General features: G+C 35.2%; 1 protein-coding gene across 1 annotated transcript in view; it reads right to left on the minus strand.

Annotated features, from left to right (window-relative positions):
- The window catches only part of LOC548615 (histidine decarboxylase), a 44,863-nt gene that overhangs the window by 14,637 nt on the left and 11,928 nt on the right, over positions 1 to 18,298 (minus strand). Inside the window, exons 2-4 of the mRNA XM_030972685.1 lie at positions 11,377 to 11,549; positions 9,217 to 9,330; positions 6,644 to 6,695 (exon numbers count right to left, since the gene is read on the minus strand). Coding sequence (XP_030828545.1) covers positions 6,644 to 6,695; positions 9,217 to 9,330; positions 11,377 to 11,549 — 339 coding nt within the window. The remainder of the gene's footprint in view (positions 1 to 6,643; positions 6,696 to 9,216; positions 9,331 to 11,376; positions 11,550 to 18,298) is intronic.

Below are 18,298 nucleotides of genomic sequence, written 5' to 3' on the forward strand. Positions count from 1 at the left end.
CTCTTTCTCTATTAATATATCTATCTAACTATTTATCTATCTATCGGATGAGCCCTATCTCTCTCTACTTTTCCTCTCTCTATCTCGCCCCTACCCACTTCTTTCTTTCTTTCTCTCGCTCCCTTCTCTCTCTCTCTCTCTCTCTCTCTCTCTCCTGAAGATATCTACCAATGTGCAGTTTTCATGTTTTGAGTGGAAAGTGTTTTATAAGTGGGCTTCATTTTCTCTTTTTATTAGTGTGGGGGTAAAGTTAATGTTTGACGTCACTGTGATGATTTTTAGATCCGTTTCGAAGCATGGTTCAAATCTGGTGCTCAGAGCACGTTGTATGTGGGTAGTAGATGTGATACGTGGGTGGATGACGCCCGGTTGGGTGATGATAACGATCAAACTAGAACATGCACCCATGGAATGATATTAATGAGGTAAAGTCCTATTAAACTGACTAATATATGCAACCATTATGAACTAGTGAATACTATTTCTTGGCAATACTGTTTCTAGCCATATGATAATTATAGTCCTTAATCTGAATTAGTCTTTCACCGCGATAAAAATAAAAAAAATTGATGTTATTATTTACAACATAATCAGATTTGTAAGGCTAATCAAATTTAGTTTACAATAATTGCTGTGGTTTTGTGTTAACAGATTTATGAATCTTTTGAAATTCAACATGGCAACCGCAATCAAATAGGGTATTAATAATTCGTCCCTGTGCCAGCACCAATTAGAATTGAATGGCCTTTTAAATTAATCCTCTTTTAACAGTTCGTCATTCATTAAGTTCGTAGTAATACGACCGGCGATTAATTTGATCAATAAAGGTACCATCTTCTTCATCAGGTTCACCGATGTCTATGTTCGGATAATCCTCTCAAAGAGTCATGAGAAGAGGCAGGCATGCTGGATAGGCATTTGAATGGCGATTGTAATGTTTAAAATTGTATGAGGAAGTGACTTTTATAAGAAATGAACCACTCTTTAATAAGGAAAAGCATTATATTTAATGTTCAATAAGAATATAAAGAATTTGTACATTTTATTCCAAAAGTGATGAGAAGGACTCTGATAATAATAAATAGAGCACTTCAAGGGAATTGTATCTCTCTGTTACCTTTAATATCATCTTATGAATCCGACAAATGCTAGATAAGCGCTTTTAAGAACAAAGGAAAAATGTTTTACCTAAACATTTCTTTCTAAAGCTTCCTTGGATGAATCAAGCGCCTGAAAGAGATTGCTAGTTCCGTCTCAAGCACAAAATAATATACAAATTGAAATTACTCTAAGGAAGCCTAACATTCACTTTCAAAGGACAGTTATGAAATACTTCTACGGAACAGAAAGTTATGTACGTGACGTAAGTGGGGGCTTACTATATAGTCAGATAGAATAACCATTAAATCCTAATCTCTAAATCAAAAAAGAAATCCTTCTACATTAGAAGTCTATCCCTCATCGCCATTCCGGAGAACATGTCTAATTTTGATTTTATATAAAGTTTTGCTAAATCTGCACCTCAAAGATTTATATTTTCAGCTTATTGAGAGCTAATTGCTTTTTGAAATCTTTCTAAATTGAAATGTCAAAAGTCATGCATTTCATGCACAGTGGAAGACAATTGATAAAAGGATTCATTATGCGATCCCATAAAGAAACTGAACAGAGAGCACACCGGTAAGAAACAGCAATGGAAGATTTGAGAGCATGTCGAGTCGTTCTTCTGACTTATTTCATGGCCATGTTTCGCCCATTATCCCGCCGACCCTATTCCTATCGGGACTTGCCCAGTTTCAGCTGCGCTCCCGCCAAAAATAGGAGTACGCTTTATTTATTGACGGAAATTGTTCCTCTGCCGTAAATCGATATCAAATTAACGTGTACAAAGGATAGAGCCTCCCGGACAAATTCCACCAAGGGTCTGTATCTTTCGAAAAGTCTTTTTCCCATCATAATACAATAGAAAAGTTAAAATATTATGTATTTGAGAGCCTGCATACTGCCTGCAATGACAACATTGCCATTGTGCATTGTGCAATGTCGGTTCAATGATATTATCGGACATATTAGTTTTCTGAAGTGTGTCAAAGTGTGATATTCGTGAGCTCTCTCCATAACCACACCGTTTGATCTCTATTTTCTTTCCGCATGGGGCCTCATTTTAACGGTCTCTGTTGGACAAGTAGAGAGGGCAATTGGTTAATTTGTTTGCGCGGAATATGATTCAAACTCAATATGCGTTATATTTGGAGCATCTTAGATGGAAATTTGAGAATAGTTTGATGGTTATAATTAAATTCACTCTTCACGGCCATGAAATTGTTTCTGCTTCTTGAAAATGTGTTTGCAAATGCAAAAGTTAAGTGAGGAGATGAAATGTTGAATAAGCAGTTTATGACGATCACGTGATAGAAATTGTCTAAACGTGTCTCTCTTATTACTTTTTAATCTTAATACACACCAAATTTTAAACAATATATAATGGCCTCATTCATTTCTAGAATGTTCAAGTCACACAATCATGCTCAAATAAGTTATTAAGATATAAATGTTCTGGGTGGGACCGATATTAAGCTATATAAAATGGCATGTCTTAATAGAAAGCGGGCGATTGTTCTCTTTTGTGAGTCAGGGAGGGGATAATTCGGGAATCCCATCTAACGTATATTACCCAACTTATATCTTTTTAATAATTTATTTTCTACATATTTTCAATATTTTTATAGCATGCGGGGATTGTGGGTGGAAGAAAACTGCGGCAATTTTTGTAATCATATTATGACGTGTTAGTAAGTAGTTTAAAAAAGGTTAATTTTTGTGGCATATGAGACGAAATATTTTAACAGCGCGAAAGTTATCCTTATTGTTAAGACATAGGGCCTAATAGTTTTGTTGTAGGCATGTGTGAGTGTGTATCAAAACCTTTATCGTCTTGTTAAATTACGGAACATGTATGCTTTGGAATTTATATTTCTGTGATAATTTTGAAGGCAGAATCCATTTTATTTTGCACATGTTTACATTTCTATTACATAGCTAGTTTACAAAATTATTTTCCTACAGTCGTTATCTGACATGCTTCTTAAGTATTTGGAATTTCTGATATACGAAACTGTTTGCGATTAAAAAAGTAGAAGGAAAATCTTTTTAGCGAAAATGATATCGTTATTGAACTTGTCTTTAAAAATTGTAACTTAAATCTGAACAGAAATCCTGATGGGCAAGTTAAACCAATCTGCAAGTTGAATTGAATAAAAGTAGAGAACAATTTGACAAACAATAACGGTGAAAGTTTTCCAAAAATCGGACAGAATATAAGAAAGTTATGGTGTATAAAAGTGTCGCAAAATGTCATGGAACGGTGATATGTACCACATAGGCTGTATGCAAACAAGCGAGTTGATGCTGTCACCCCCTTACTATTCCCCATTTATTTTGTTTTGTTATAATTTAAATTATATTTGTGTACACACTTGTATACTTGTATAACAGTTTTCCTTTATATTACTATAAACTGGAGTAATGGTAATTGTGCACACATTCCATGAGGTACCAAGCCATTATTTACCTTCCCAGCGGAGTGCTAAATATGTTATATCAATGTACAGAATGGATAGAGAAACGTTAGGGATGACATCATTATATCTATTCATTCAATTAAAATTGCAAATGGGCCGGACTTGCCCTATAATGACATAACCAGTTTTAAAAAAAATTCAACTGCGAACGTTGGTCAGTTTGAATTTCACCACATTTTTGATCAGACGTTTTCATTTTTTTTTCTTCTGTTACGTGGGTACTCTATTCAATTTCAAAATCACGTTTATGAGTATAATTACTGATGGGCACCATTCTGATATTTTTCGGCTTAAGCACCTCTTCCCCGCATGATATACTGTATTCATCGGAATCACACTGCTGTTCAGGTATTTCCTTTGGGAAAACAATTGCAACAGGTGAATTGAACAACTAATACCATTCCTTTCCCCATATAAATAAAAGAAAGTGAAAATTACAAAGTAGACATGTCTAGAATTCCTTTCTTTCCGCTCCTTGGGATTTCCGATTGAGAAGCAGGTGGATATGTAACCAAGCAGAAAATTCATGAATATTGTCGCCTCAAATCAATTTATTTTCTGCATCACACTGTATGAATGTGTGTTTTAATCTTTTCGTTCGCGCATGATTCCAACGCCCATTGCTTGCGATATATTCAACATTATCGATCTATATCAATGAACTGATTATGTCAACGCAATACTGACCTTTTCTCTTCCGTAGTAAAAAGTCAATAATAGAATAAAGATGTATTTTGTGAATAAGTACGTTTGGTACAAGTGAATGATAAAAATGTGTTCAAGTTTTTATCTTCTCTACAAAAGTGCAGTTCTAAATGTATTAAAAGCTTTGACAACGGCAGGCGTTTTGTCTATGCCCAATATTACTAAGTGTTTTGGCTGTCCTAATCATAAATGTAAGTATGATTACAAAAACCTGATATCCAGAATACAGAACAAACAAAAAAGGAGCGGACTCACTATTTGTTTCGAAGCTGAAAGAAACCCTTGAATGGTTCACAATACTAAATGAATGTTTTTTTTTAAATTGTACTAAAGTGGTAGGGTTTTCTACAGCAGTGGAGATGAATTTCATGACCTCCATAACTTTACCACTAAAGTACATTAAAAATATAATAACATAATGTAATAAGAAAATAAAATAAGAAAAAGTAACAATAATGATGAATGGTATCATAAGATTATTGAATATAGAGGCTTATGTAGGTAATATCTTATATACATATTTATGTATGGTGTGTATGTGATATAACAAATAATCTGCACGTACTGATAAGAAACACTAACAAAGCCCATGAATGTTTCGCCTACGATATTATTTTTCGATACTATCTTAAAAGATAGATAAATATAAAACGAAAAAAATATATTTTTCAAAAATACAAAAATGAGAGATATACACGTGCCGTGAAGTATTTTGGTGACAGTAGTCAAATTACTGACTAATCGCCAATAAACCAAAACACAACAAAAACAACTAAACTCTACGGAAAATTAGTAATAAAGAACACATTCCTTTCTCCCCAGTGAACTGTTTTAAATATCATCTCAATCCAACAAGCGAATTATCTTGGGGAAAGTAGCACATAAAACACTTAAATTCTCAAACTTATGATTCATGTTTTGTTCTCTTCTAATGTTTATAGTCAGTTGATTACTTTTCTATTTACCCATGTCACGTTATTCTCACAGGCCGTCCATCATCCCACAAACACATCCGTCATCTTTCCCCCCACGATGCATTGCGATCCAGACATGTTATTTCATACTTGATTGAAGATGGAGTCAAATTCGGCTCAGAACTGCAATTTTCTCAATCAAAGTCCCCCGAGGAGTGGGGGCAGTTGAAGCAAGGAGAAAAGGGTCACTGTAAGAACACCCACACAGACAAACACGCACATACACACACACACACACGCACGCACCCACGCGCTCGCACACACACACGCAACATTGCGACCACACACACACACAGACATCTAGAGACGGATTTGCACGAAGATCCTTATGTAGGCCTGTCTTACTGGATAAAAACCTCAGCTTTAATCAATCTACACCGTACAAGCATTTGAAGTGAAATGTCCAAGAATGATGGTATAATAATCCAATTATATATTTTACATTTAAGATACTTCTTAATTTCTTCTACCTGGGCTAGTATTTTAGTTCAAACTTTCTAACCTATAAAGAGCCCAACGTATGTTCAGGTATCCTATTATTGTACTTATGAAAATATATTTCACAATTTCCTTAGATAGTATTATACTCCACCTTATTTACCACTTCATTCTTATATGATAAAAACAAGACCTATATGCCTATTTGGTTTATTTCCATCTTATTAACATTTCTGAAAAGCAAACTACCTCATAATTGACCTATGTATCTTATCTGTACAACTGTATGTTTGCTGTTTCCCTGCTTTAGCAAATCCATTGTCCTGGGCCATGTATGCTTCTGTTTATAATATATTTCTGTTCAATTGTGGTCTATTTGCACCTATATGTCTATTTTGATTTTGAAATAAATGCTTATATATCTACGAAATTTCTAAAAAATCAAAAAAGAAAGAACTCCCTGTTCATGTAACATATTAAAATATCAACAAAGGAAGATCTTATTCATCCTGTTTCAAAATAGCAGGACACGTTTCCCCCTAGAATATAATATTTTTAAAAATATATAAAAATTGATTGGGAATATCTTATCTAGAACAAAGATTCTTTATTTGTCACCAGATTGAAAACAGAGTGTAGAAAGTAAAGAAAATAATCATTGAACTGCAATGTAAAACTGGAAAGTAATAAATTTCCTTCGTTTTCATGATCCAAGCCACTTAAAGCGTGGGAGAAAGATATAGTTTTAAGATTTAGTCTCCGTGCTATCTGACAGTTCATTCTACTTTTATATGCCGCCCGGGACCGTCTATATATCCTATTACCTTTATTTAATTTTCACTGCTTTTTGTGTGAGAATACCATGCCAACAATGATGTACATTTCTTTGCATTATTTATCTAAACATTCTCAGGTTCTGAAACTGATCCACAAATTTAAACTTACCCAACCAGTCCATCACGATTTTCTCCAACTCGGTACACGCGGGACTAGATGCCTACAAGTACAATGAGACAACGGTGAAAACGAAAAGTCATGTAGAGTAAACAGAAATAAAGGCTAGTAAAACAAATGAAGTCATAACTTTAGTTTTCAAATCCTGCAGATTATTATCTGTCATTGAATGGAAGCGTTAGCACATGATATTCTGATTCTTACAACCTTGGCTACTGATAAAAATTGGCGAACGAAAGTAGATTTTTGCAACCTATATACAAATAAATTGTTTGTAAAAATTAATTGATGCATATCTTCTTTAAAATAAACAGTCGTCGAAACAGTCAAATCAAATTGTAATACATGTATACATACATGTATTTCTTAGATATTCAACAAGGTCAATTCTTAAGATTATTTGTGATATTCAATAACATATTCGTGACTAACCCCAAGATATGCCGTTCTTTGAAGAGTTGCATAATTTGAAAAGAAAATAATCAGAAATATCATTGAACATCAAATAAAACCCATTTAAAGTAAGTAAACGGGCAATCAATCCATTTTACAGAGAAACCCTTGCTTTCAGTGCATTTGCCATTATAATACACCAATTATATTATATCACGTTATATAATTCAATATAATAAGCATGTATAGTAGAATATAACAAAATATGATATAAATATATTAGTGAATATCCTATCGGCTGTAATCTGTCACGTGATACCCAACAATTTGTGAAAAACATCTGAAAAACATGTATATATTCTTTATTGTCAGATGAATCTTATCAGACTTCACCAATCAGTCTAACCGAAATTAAATTTATTTCATGTTAGTTCATAAATAGTTACAGGTATACATATGTACGTTGGAGATAAAATCCACTGGAACCAGAACTTTTAATCTCCTTCATTTTATTAACAAAGAAAAAGATGAGGGGCTAAATATAGCTAATGAGGAGTCAATTTTCCTTCCCAAGAATTTGAGAGGAAAGGTGTTTATGAATGACTGACACGTAGAATTATCAAGGGCACTATCTGTGCTGCCAAATATCGCAACAGGCGACGTATTTCACTACGATTCATTAGTTATTCATCAAGTTTATCCTCTCTGTAAATCCAATCCATCCATCTTCACGTCGGAAACGCATTGAACTGTAATTGGCATTGAGAACAAGATGGGAGACAACCCTGGCCCCACACAGATCATCTCGAGTTGTAGGGAATCTAACAAGAGATCTGGTCGTAAAACACCTGCTGCTTTATTCCCAGAATTCATGATGGTGGTGTTGAGGTGCCATCTTATTTAAGATTAAGGCGTTGTTGTTATCACGCCAAGTTGTAATTACCCCGTAACCATGATTTTGTAATCACTGTCATGCGAAACTCCCCAAGACAAGAACGTGAGACGAGAGATGTCAAATGATGATACCGTAATATTTAACCAATTATTGAAGTCAAGTCAATGAAATCTTACTGCCTTATGATTCCCTATTGAGCTATGGTATTGGAAGTGCAAAAGGCTGGCTCTAACTGGTTCGGAAATGGTGGATTATATGTACCAGGAAAATAAAAAGTGAATAACTTGCTTAAAACTAGTACATTGTAAGGACTTCTAAAGCTCGATTTCCTTATCTTCATTTGATAATCACTCAGCCTATTTCCTTCCTACTAAAGTCATTGGATATTATGCTATCCAACCCAAATAGACAACTACTCTAAACGAAAGCAGAAAAGTCAGTGACAGAACAGTCAGAGAAGCAAACTTATGAAATTTTCAATTAAATCTGACTTAATAGTGGAAAGTTGTAATCACTATACGTATGGGCACTTCAAAGTGGCTGAAGCAGTAATGTCAATGTGATGTACATGTAGTGCCGGACTACTTTCTCATCTGTTCCAACATATACAATGACTAATATATTTTTTGTTTAAAGTTCATGGCTTAGGAGGGTCTATTCATTTTAGACGACCTATAACAATATGCTAGCTATGATATGTTTTGAGTAGTGCCCCGAGAGAGAAGGAACTTACGAGAAAGACAGAAATTAGTTATATTTGTGTACACGGCAAATGGGAGAGTTATCCACGTCATACGTCACAATCCACTAACCAAACTACCAATTTGAGATTCGCATAGACTTAGTGATCTCATATTTCAAACATTCATAACTTCCTTACTATTGGTCCGATTCATTTCATCCTTTTGCCATTCTGTTTCTGTTATTTTTCTGCTTTCATACAAATCGAATTATTACAAGGGTTAGAGATTGCTCTTTAAGTTTTGAACATTCAGAGTTTAAACATTCAGAGAAGGTCTTGTCTGAGGATTTTCGTAACGTCAACATGATAATTGGAGATGCCATCAATGGTACCCCGCCTCTGCGCTCAGTGTAATCCTCATTACAAATTCCTTCGGAGAGGACCTAAATATGTCGGTCCTCTGGTTGCTTGTAAGCATACACATGCTTTCTTTAATAGCAGTTAGGTAATACGAACAAACCATCAAACCTTTAGGGGTGTGGAATCAATTTGTAAAAGGGGTGTATAAAGAAGGTGTGGTCAACGAGTTCTTACCCATGTGAATCCCAAGCAGCTGATACCATCAGCCAACATGTCTCCCAGCATGGACGGATAGGAGGTAAGAGCGGGGAAGTAAGCGTGCATGTGAGGGCTCTGCCAATGAGTAATCTGGATGGAAATGAAAGTAAAGTGGAATTAGAATCTGACAAAGAATATGAGAAAATTACACGAAGTATACAAATATTGACCTGGCAACAAAATAACTATTGGGGTTGTAATCCGGCAGATCTTACCGAAGCCCGAAATTAATTATTTATATTACACGTAATAAACAACTGTACTCATTGGATAAATCGAAAATAAGAATTAGACAATTGAAATACTATATCATGTTTGCTTCAATGGTTTACACTGGGTTTGCTTTGATCCACAACGCATTTTGAAGGCCATCAGATACTAGAAAGCTACATTGCAACGTTCAGAGCACTTTGCTGAGAAAAAAATGCTCTCAGCATTTCATTTTCTTGGGTAAGCAATGGTAAACATAAAAATGCTCTTAATCATTGCATCATAACATACAACATGACCATTATCAAGTAGCCAGGAAACAAAAAGTCATTTTTCAGAAATGGCGATGATAATGAAAAAATCAAGAGAGCGGAAATCTTAAAAGCAATATTTTTAGATATCGCTGAATTATAATTATTCTCATTTTGGAATCGTCGAGGGAGCATTTGGAGCTAATGACTACCCGTCTGCTACTTCAAGTGAACCTATCAAGGTTTAGATAGAATTGCATTTCAATTTAATCGTATGACGTCATTCGTCAATGAATTGACTGGATTTAAGAGGAATATTGTAATGTTCCCCAAAATTGAAATATGATTTCAAGCGAAGAAGCATGATGACGTTGAACTTTACAACAGGATAAATACTGATAAAATGGAATGCCGCGTATCAGAAAGAGAAACTCATTTGAAGCAAAAGCAGCATTCGGTTTTTGTCACCAAATTTTGTTATGTATTTACCCCGAGGAAAATGCCAGACATTTTTGGCTTTAAATGACTTCAATGAGTTGAAATAGTCATGTAATTGCTTTCAAAAATACACGGAGTGATTGAAACATAACAAGATGATAAGGTCACCTTGTGCAGCTTTCCCCGAGTCTAATATTTGAAAAGAACTCTTCTACAGTATTTTTGACTGTGTAGAGAAAGAGTGATGAGAAACCAATGGGACCCTTCTGAGAATGCTTTAATGTTCGTACGAGGCAGATACAGGGAAAAATAAATGATATGCGATCCACTTAATTTACCGAAAATCGCACATGCTATCACATTCCATTTCGATGTTTATGTAAACCTACATCGCAGTGAGAAACATCATAGATCTTGTGTAAAACTTGACGTCATTTCGTATTCCAATTTTGACAAGGTACGGAAGTATAGACTCCATAATCCCAGTGAATAGGGTATTTCACTTAAACGGAATTTGATGACATCGAGAAAGTCATCTTGCTCCCGCAAGCGTGGAATATGAGGAGGGTAATTGGCTGGAGCACTCAGCAATGCAGTGTCATTTAACACAATGGCTCCACCATTTCGTTCTCAATGACAACCTATGGTGATATTGCAATGTACAAGGCGTCTACTGTTTTGCTTTTCACATTGTAACTAAAATGATACATTAGAAGATTATTTGACCGTTCATTTCACAACTAAATCTCAACTATAGAATGATTTTATGCTCCTAAGCTCTAAGTTTCTCGCTTGAAATAAATCGACGTATAGCAAATAAATAAATACTAGTCGAATGGGCTAACTACATGATTTTTTTTTTCATGATTTCATTATGGTCATTGAAATACCACATATTTTTTGTAATGATTAATTTAACAATTGCTTCACAAAGCAAAATGAAATATAGAACACAATTAAAACAACTTTCAAAAATTAACTCAGGGAAAGTCCAATACTTTATCCCATTAATTACTGAGAGTATGGTCGGATTAGCACGATTGCATATTTTGACAGAAGATGCACAAGGTTTCTGAAATTGCTTTAAATTAATTTTATCAAAAGCTTGGAGATCGTGTTTTAGATGGAACGAAGACAGTTTGGTAAAGATGATGATTGTACATCAACGGATCAGGTTTGTTCAAATGAAAACTGTAAACATCCGGTAGTCTTACTTTGTGTTGACCGGTCGACTTACCCCGGGCATGATGACCCTTTCAATGTCCTCCATAATGTCGTCCCATTTATCTCCATTGACAGGGGCATGGTCAGGTATGAGTTGTTTAAGGTACCCCGGCTGGACGTCTGGTAGCGTTCGGCGGGAACGGATCGTTGATAAGTAGTCTGCCACATAATCCACCATCTCCTTCCCTTAAAACAATAATGGTAACCGCAAAAAAAATGTTAATAGGTTATGAATACCATATGGACATTTTTCCATATTTTCATATCCCTTCACATTTTCTTCTCTCCATCTGTTCGATTATTATGTGTTCGATAAAAATAGGCCGTGCATGCATTAGTCATTCTATGTAACAAATGTAACAACTCTAAATTACGAATTCCACTTTCCATTGTGTAATTATATTTGAACTTTGACCTTTGACATGTTGGTGGTGAACCCAGGAGCTCACATATCCGTATAACGATGTATTTGCAATGCCCATCTATTTCAAAGTTTGGCGCAGCTTCATTTCCGCTTTAAATTTGTATTACATTTTTAAATGTGTTATTTATACTAGGCGGCTTTAGCGTGCTTTCCACGATTGGTATTACGTAATGAGGTTTCATAATACGACCACTGGCCATTAAGCCGTTAAATACTAATGGTTCGTCACCCATCATTTGATTTCCATCTAAAAATTGCACATAATTAGCCAGAAAGGAGTATATACTGCAGGCGACTTCCGTTAAGACAATATGGTGCCATAATTACCATCAAGTTTTTGTTCTTCCTTTGGACGTAATCTTCGTGAAAGCGTCATGGTTTTTGTTATCGTCTACATATAAAATGTCGGGATTGATAGTCGAAGGAAGGCACATCGATAAAGAAAATATCTGTTTTCTTTACATCGAGAGAAATGTATCATTCCCATGCATGTATGTTTATCATCATAGTGTGGTTGTCTGTATATAGCTTTAGTCTTCACATCTTCAAGTTGACGACATGAGGGTGAAATGGTTGCATGATGACATGCATTATGCAACTAAGTACTATTTTCATCGTTCTTCTATTATGATCATGTGATCATAAACATAGCATACTTAAGTGAAAAAGATGACTTTTTTTCTTCATTGCGAAAGCACATTATTTTGTGAATCATGTTAGAAACTAAATCTCAAAACACATTGTTCATTGCTACTGGGTGACGTCATGCACGCTCATTGCTTATGTTTCCGTGAGAGACCTAATACTAATGTTTGGGATAGAAGCATTCTTTTATGCATAATCCTAACATCGATCATAGAAGGTTAATAACACTTTGTACATAGTGTTGATTTCTGAATTGGAAATATTGGTGCAAAATCTGGAATTACTTCACTCGGATTTTCGGATGCAAAGCTATATTGAAACATATGGGTCTTCGTGTTTTTTACGACGGAAGTTTATATATTATGCAAGTTAAATTAGTAATAGCAATCAAAAGTATATTGGTTCGTCGTATTGATGAGTTTGACATGACATGTATTAAGGACTGGATGAGTATGCGTAAGAGATAACAGTGACGGATAGGGATGAGTTCTTCTATTCACAGTATATCTCAGACGCTACCATATCATTTAGGACTAAAAATTGTGCTAGAAATGAGCATAATGGATAATTATCTGCGACCTCTAACACTTTTAACCATGGACGGTGTGGAAAGCTTTAGCACACTCCATGATTGCCCTTGAACTTAATCATGTCACGTTTCAACTGAACATTCATCATGCAACAAGCAGAGAGATATGAGGTAATTGACTTTAAAATGCGTGGAAAATCTGTTATAGTAATGTCATGGTTACTGACTATTTCCTTTCGGCAAACGTGAAATTGATGCACTACTGAAAAATGCGTTTCAGCTCGTGTTAATGAACAAGCTATTCTATCTACCAAATAATCTAGAGTTAAGAAAGTCACCAATTAATTTGCAACATAATTTACATGTGATTTTATCATAGATTTAATGATGGTATCCCCCATTTCGTATAATTTGTAAACGTAACAATAACAAATATGTTTATAAAGCACACTGTTTATTTAAAAGCATGTCAAACGAAGCCTCTCGATCATATGCAATTATAATTGACAAGACTGGAGAAGACTTCATTTATGTTTGTTTGTTGTTGGTTTGTTTGTTATTGGTTTTTGCCACATAGTAATGTAGAGGGAGAGAGGGAGAAAGAGAGAGCGGACTGGTTTTAGAAGGTTTGACAATTTTTGATATTCATAAAATCCAAATTGCGATCCTGATGTATGATGTGAAACACAATTTTTAGTATCTATTGATATGATAAATTTATTGCAGTACAGTAAAGATTACCATCAATATAATACCAGTTCCCACTCTAAATTCCATTTTCCATTAGCACTCAATCAGTTAAGTCTCATTGCATTTAAATCTGTTGATCCTCGAATATGGAATTCTCTCCCTGCCGATTTAATTTCCAGTACTAATGTTACTTCATTTAAAACCAAACTCAAACGTTCAATAATAACTACCTATGCCAAATAAACATGTAATTTCATCTCTCTTCTCTACGTTTTCTTATTTCACCTTTATTTCCCTTTACATGTATGTTTAGTGCTTAATCTTTAATAAAACGAATAGCATTAAATTGAATATAATATAACACACACATATATATATATATATATATATATATATATATATATATACATATGAAATATACATATGAGAAATTTCTGTTTCTCTGTCGTGTGAAGCAATGCACCGCAATATTTAAGTGTATAATGTGTCGGTATGATATCACTTTCTGTTACTATAGACTTAATCCTCGCTAATACATCTAGATTGGTCGAAATGGCATCAAAATCCACCGATGAGAAATTATGCCTCGGATCTATTTCGGTCTTACTCAACACAACGATGTCAAGTATAAATCATCGGTCACTATTTTTACGGGAACGTAACAATTAATTGAGAGCTTAGAATATGCATGTGTGTCCAATTTTCAGCCATTTGCATTTGTAATTAAGAGGGCTCATTACTCAAAATTTGCTTTCACGAAAATTAAACGGCAACACACTACATGATTTTGTGACATGCGGTAGCTACATCAGATGAAAATTAACTAGTTATTTTTTCCGCATATGTGGAGTAAATTGTCGCCGAACGAGCTTTATAGATTAGTGGTGGTGGGGGGGAGGCGAGGTTAATCAAGGCGACTAAAAACCTTAAATTGTGTAAATTCTAATTTCATGCCTTGCACGTTTGATTTAATTCATGAGCAGATGTCCCGTGTTCGTGCATACGCAAGAAGTCTCTCCAACTATGTCGAATCCCTCGTAAATGAAATCAGAAGCAAAGTTGTAGCAGACACATTTCATTTATTTTAACAGTTCATTACAAACTGTATGACGGTCTAGGCTCATTTAGAGCTCTGCTATCATAGATTATTTTCAAAGCAACGAAATTGGTCTCTTTAATCATTTTCAAAATATAAAGATATATTGCTATTTGGTTTTTAATCGTTTAACAAAATCTCTGAACAAAAAATTAGTGTAAGACCTCAAGATTAAATGACAAGGATTCTTTTTCTAATTCATTCGTGTTAAGGTCTCGTATGTAATCATGTATGGGATTAATGCAGTACCCATACAATATTTGTTAAAGATCATTTTGATCAGTTTCATTCTTTTTGATTTGCACATTTATAAGAGAATATCTTTCATCTCCAAAACTGATAACATGGAGCTGGTTTTCCACCCATAAATAATGGTTAATTTCATTTAGTAATAAAATAAGATTTAATAAGTAAACAATATCTCATCATGTGTGAAAGGTATTGATTATAACTATAAATGAATAATGACTTGACAACCAATATTGATATATATTGTGAGGCTGGTAATTTCTCTCTTTCTATCTTTACATCTTGCAAAAACTAATTTATAAGACTGAAGAATTTCTCACATTACATGCAGGTTTAAAACCACCTGAGCATGGGGCCGTATATTTAGTATGGTGATACAATCTTTGCATCATGATTGACATTCAACTATTAAATAAGGAATAAAACCATGGCAGGTGGGTCATCATGAAACCTTTTCCTTTAAAGCTTGGCTAGAGACACGTCAAATGCATCATCAACTTTCTATTACTATTGTATTTGTTTTTAGAAATTGGATTCTCGCTTTTAGGTCCCACGAGGGCTTTAACGAGTAAAATATAGTCGATGCGACGTACTAATTAGAAAGTGTATTAGATGTAGCTATAACTCATTCAGCTTATTTCCTTTTAAGTGAACTCTGCTGGCTCTAAGTCCAAGCTCTCAATAGTGACATGGTTATTCGTTCTTAGGATTTATAGATTTCTTCTTTTTTCTGCTTTAACACTAGATTGGAGATAATAAAATATGAATTATTTTCTTGGACAGAGGCGTTCACATGATGATGCTTTGTACTAATGTGATCAGAAAGACAATAAATCGCCTCAATCACTGTCAGACAAAGAAGAAGAGGCAATGACTCGCATTGGTATTAATGAGATAGGTTGAATGAGGGGGCCGAAGGGGTTGAAAGCAGCGCTCAAAATACACGGGGGCGATGGGCGATTCGTCCCCGTGAGCTCCATAATCACCCCCATCAGGTTGTCCACGGGGGCGATTGCAAAATTAAAAATCGCCCCCGTGGAATTATAAAATAAAGATTTTCAGCGAATTGAATAATATTGAAAAAGATGCAATTCATAGTTGTACTCGATAATTCTCACTTAAAATATTCTCTCTCTCTCTCTCTCTCTCTCTCTCCCTGTCTTGCATAAAGAAAATATGAAAATAATATTTTGCCTTGATTAAGAAAAATTGAAAATTTTATCAGTATTAAACAGGGAGAAGGAAAGGGGAGGAAATTAATCAAAACAAACATTGAAGAATCCAATTCAGTGTTTTTTCGTGATGCATAAGAATGAAAGAACATTAAAAGGTGAATAATAAATTGATTGATTGAATAAAAAATAATGAAACAATATGGTCTGAAGGTCATATATCTTCGAATATTAGAAAGTTTCATCCACCATCGTATTGTTGAACACTATTTGCAATTTAATTTTAATGCGGTGACTTGTCGGTTACGAGCAGAAGGTCATATCAGGCTTCTATATTCTATAATACTATCAACAGATATCTGGATAGAGACACTTCGTCACATCAAGCTACGAGAAAGTATATCATCATCTCACAGAATTCTACTCGAACACCGCATCGAAATTCTTTTCATCCTTTTTTGTTTCTTCTTCTTCTTTTTTGGTCCCTTTTAGCTCTCCTTTTTTCCTTTTCCTTCCTTCTCCCTCTTTTTTTTTAGCGGGGGCGGGGGAGGCAAAGTCCTTTTACCCCACCCCCATCCGCAACTTGTTGGCGGGAAAATTGCAAGGGATATCCCCTTCTTTTCTTTACTTCTTCCTCAATTTTCCTTCCGTTTATCTCCTCTTTTCCATTTTTCTTTCCATTTCCTTCCTTCCTTCTCTCTTATTTTGTTTTATTGGGGGGAGGCAACAGCCTAGGAGGCAAGGCCCTTTCGCCCTCCCCCGATCTCCTTCTTCCCCTTTTTCTTTTCTTCTTCCTCTTCTTTCTTTTCCTTTCTCTCATCTTTCCCTTTCCCTCTTTTCCTTCTCTCTCTCTCTCTCTCTCTCTCTCTCTTTTGCGGAAGTGGGGGGGGGGGGGGGGGGGGGGCAAGGCCCGCTCACCCCCGCTAGATCCGCGCCTGCATCTACCTTATATCTACTAACGTTAGACCCTAATAATTTATAATAATTTATAGTCGTACGTTTTAGTCATTCATATTTTGCCTTGATTAAGAAAAATTGAAAAATTTTATCAGTATTAAACAGGGAGAAGGAAAGGGGAGGAAATTAATCAAAACAAACATTGAAGAATCCAATTCAGTGTTTTTTCGTGATGCATAAGAATGAAAGAACATTAAAAGGTGAAATAATAAATTGAAGTGCGATGATAAATCAATTCTTTGACGTTGATTGATTGAATAAAAAATAATGAAACAATATGGTCTGAAGGTGATATATCTTCGAATATTAGAAAGTTTCATCCACCACCGTATTGTTGAACACTATTTGCAATTTAATTTTAATGCGGTGACTTGTCGGTTACGAGCAGAAGGTCATATCAGGCTTCTATATTCTATAATACTATCAACAGATATCTGGATAGAGACACTTCGTCACATCAAGCTACGAGAAAGTATATCATCATCTCACAGAATTCTACTCGAACACCGCATCGAAATTCTTTTCATCCTTTTTTGTTTCTTCTTCTTCTTTTTTGGTCCCTTTTAGCTCTCCTTTTTTCCTTTTCCTTCCTTCTCCCTCTTTTTTTTTAGCGGGGGCGGGGGAGGCAAAGGCCTTTTGCCCCACCCCCATCCGCAACTTGTTGGCGGGAAAATTGCAAGTGATATCCCCCTTTTTTCTTTACTTCTTCCTCTATTTTCCTTCCCTTTATCTCCTCTTTTCCTTTTTTCTTTCCATTTCCTTCCTTCCTTCTCTCTTATTTTGTTTTATTGGGGGGAGGCAACAGCCTGGGAGGCAAGGCCCTTTCGCCCTCCCCCGATCTCCTTCTTCCCCTTTTTCTTTTCTTCTTCCTCTTCTTTCTTTCCCTTTTTCTCCTCTTTCCCTTTCCCTCTTTTCCTTCTGTCTCTCTCTCTCTCTCTCTCTCTCTCTCTCTCTCTTTTGCGGAAGTGGGGGGGGGGGCAAGGCCCGCTCACCCCCGCTGAATCCGCGCCTGCATCTACCTTATATCTACTAACGTTAGACCCTAATAATTTATAATAGTTTATAGTCGTACGTTTTATTCATTCATATTTTGTTCGTTTATTGTGTTGTATATTGACTTTGTAAATTGAATTATTTCAGCTTCCCAGCTGCATGTTCTTTTATTTCAATGAA

Source organism: Strongylocentrotus purpuratus, unplaced genomic scaffold, assembly GCF_000002235.5.
Source record: "Strongylocentrotus purpuratus isolate Spur 01 unplaced genomic scaffold, Spur_5.0 spur5_scaffold_6, whole genome shotgun sequence".
Lineage (NCBI taxonomy): Eukaryota > Metazoa > Echinodermata > Echinoidea > Camarodonta > Strongylocentrotidae > Strongylocentrotus > Strongylocentrotus purpuratus.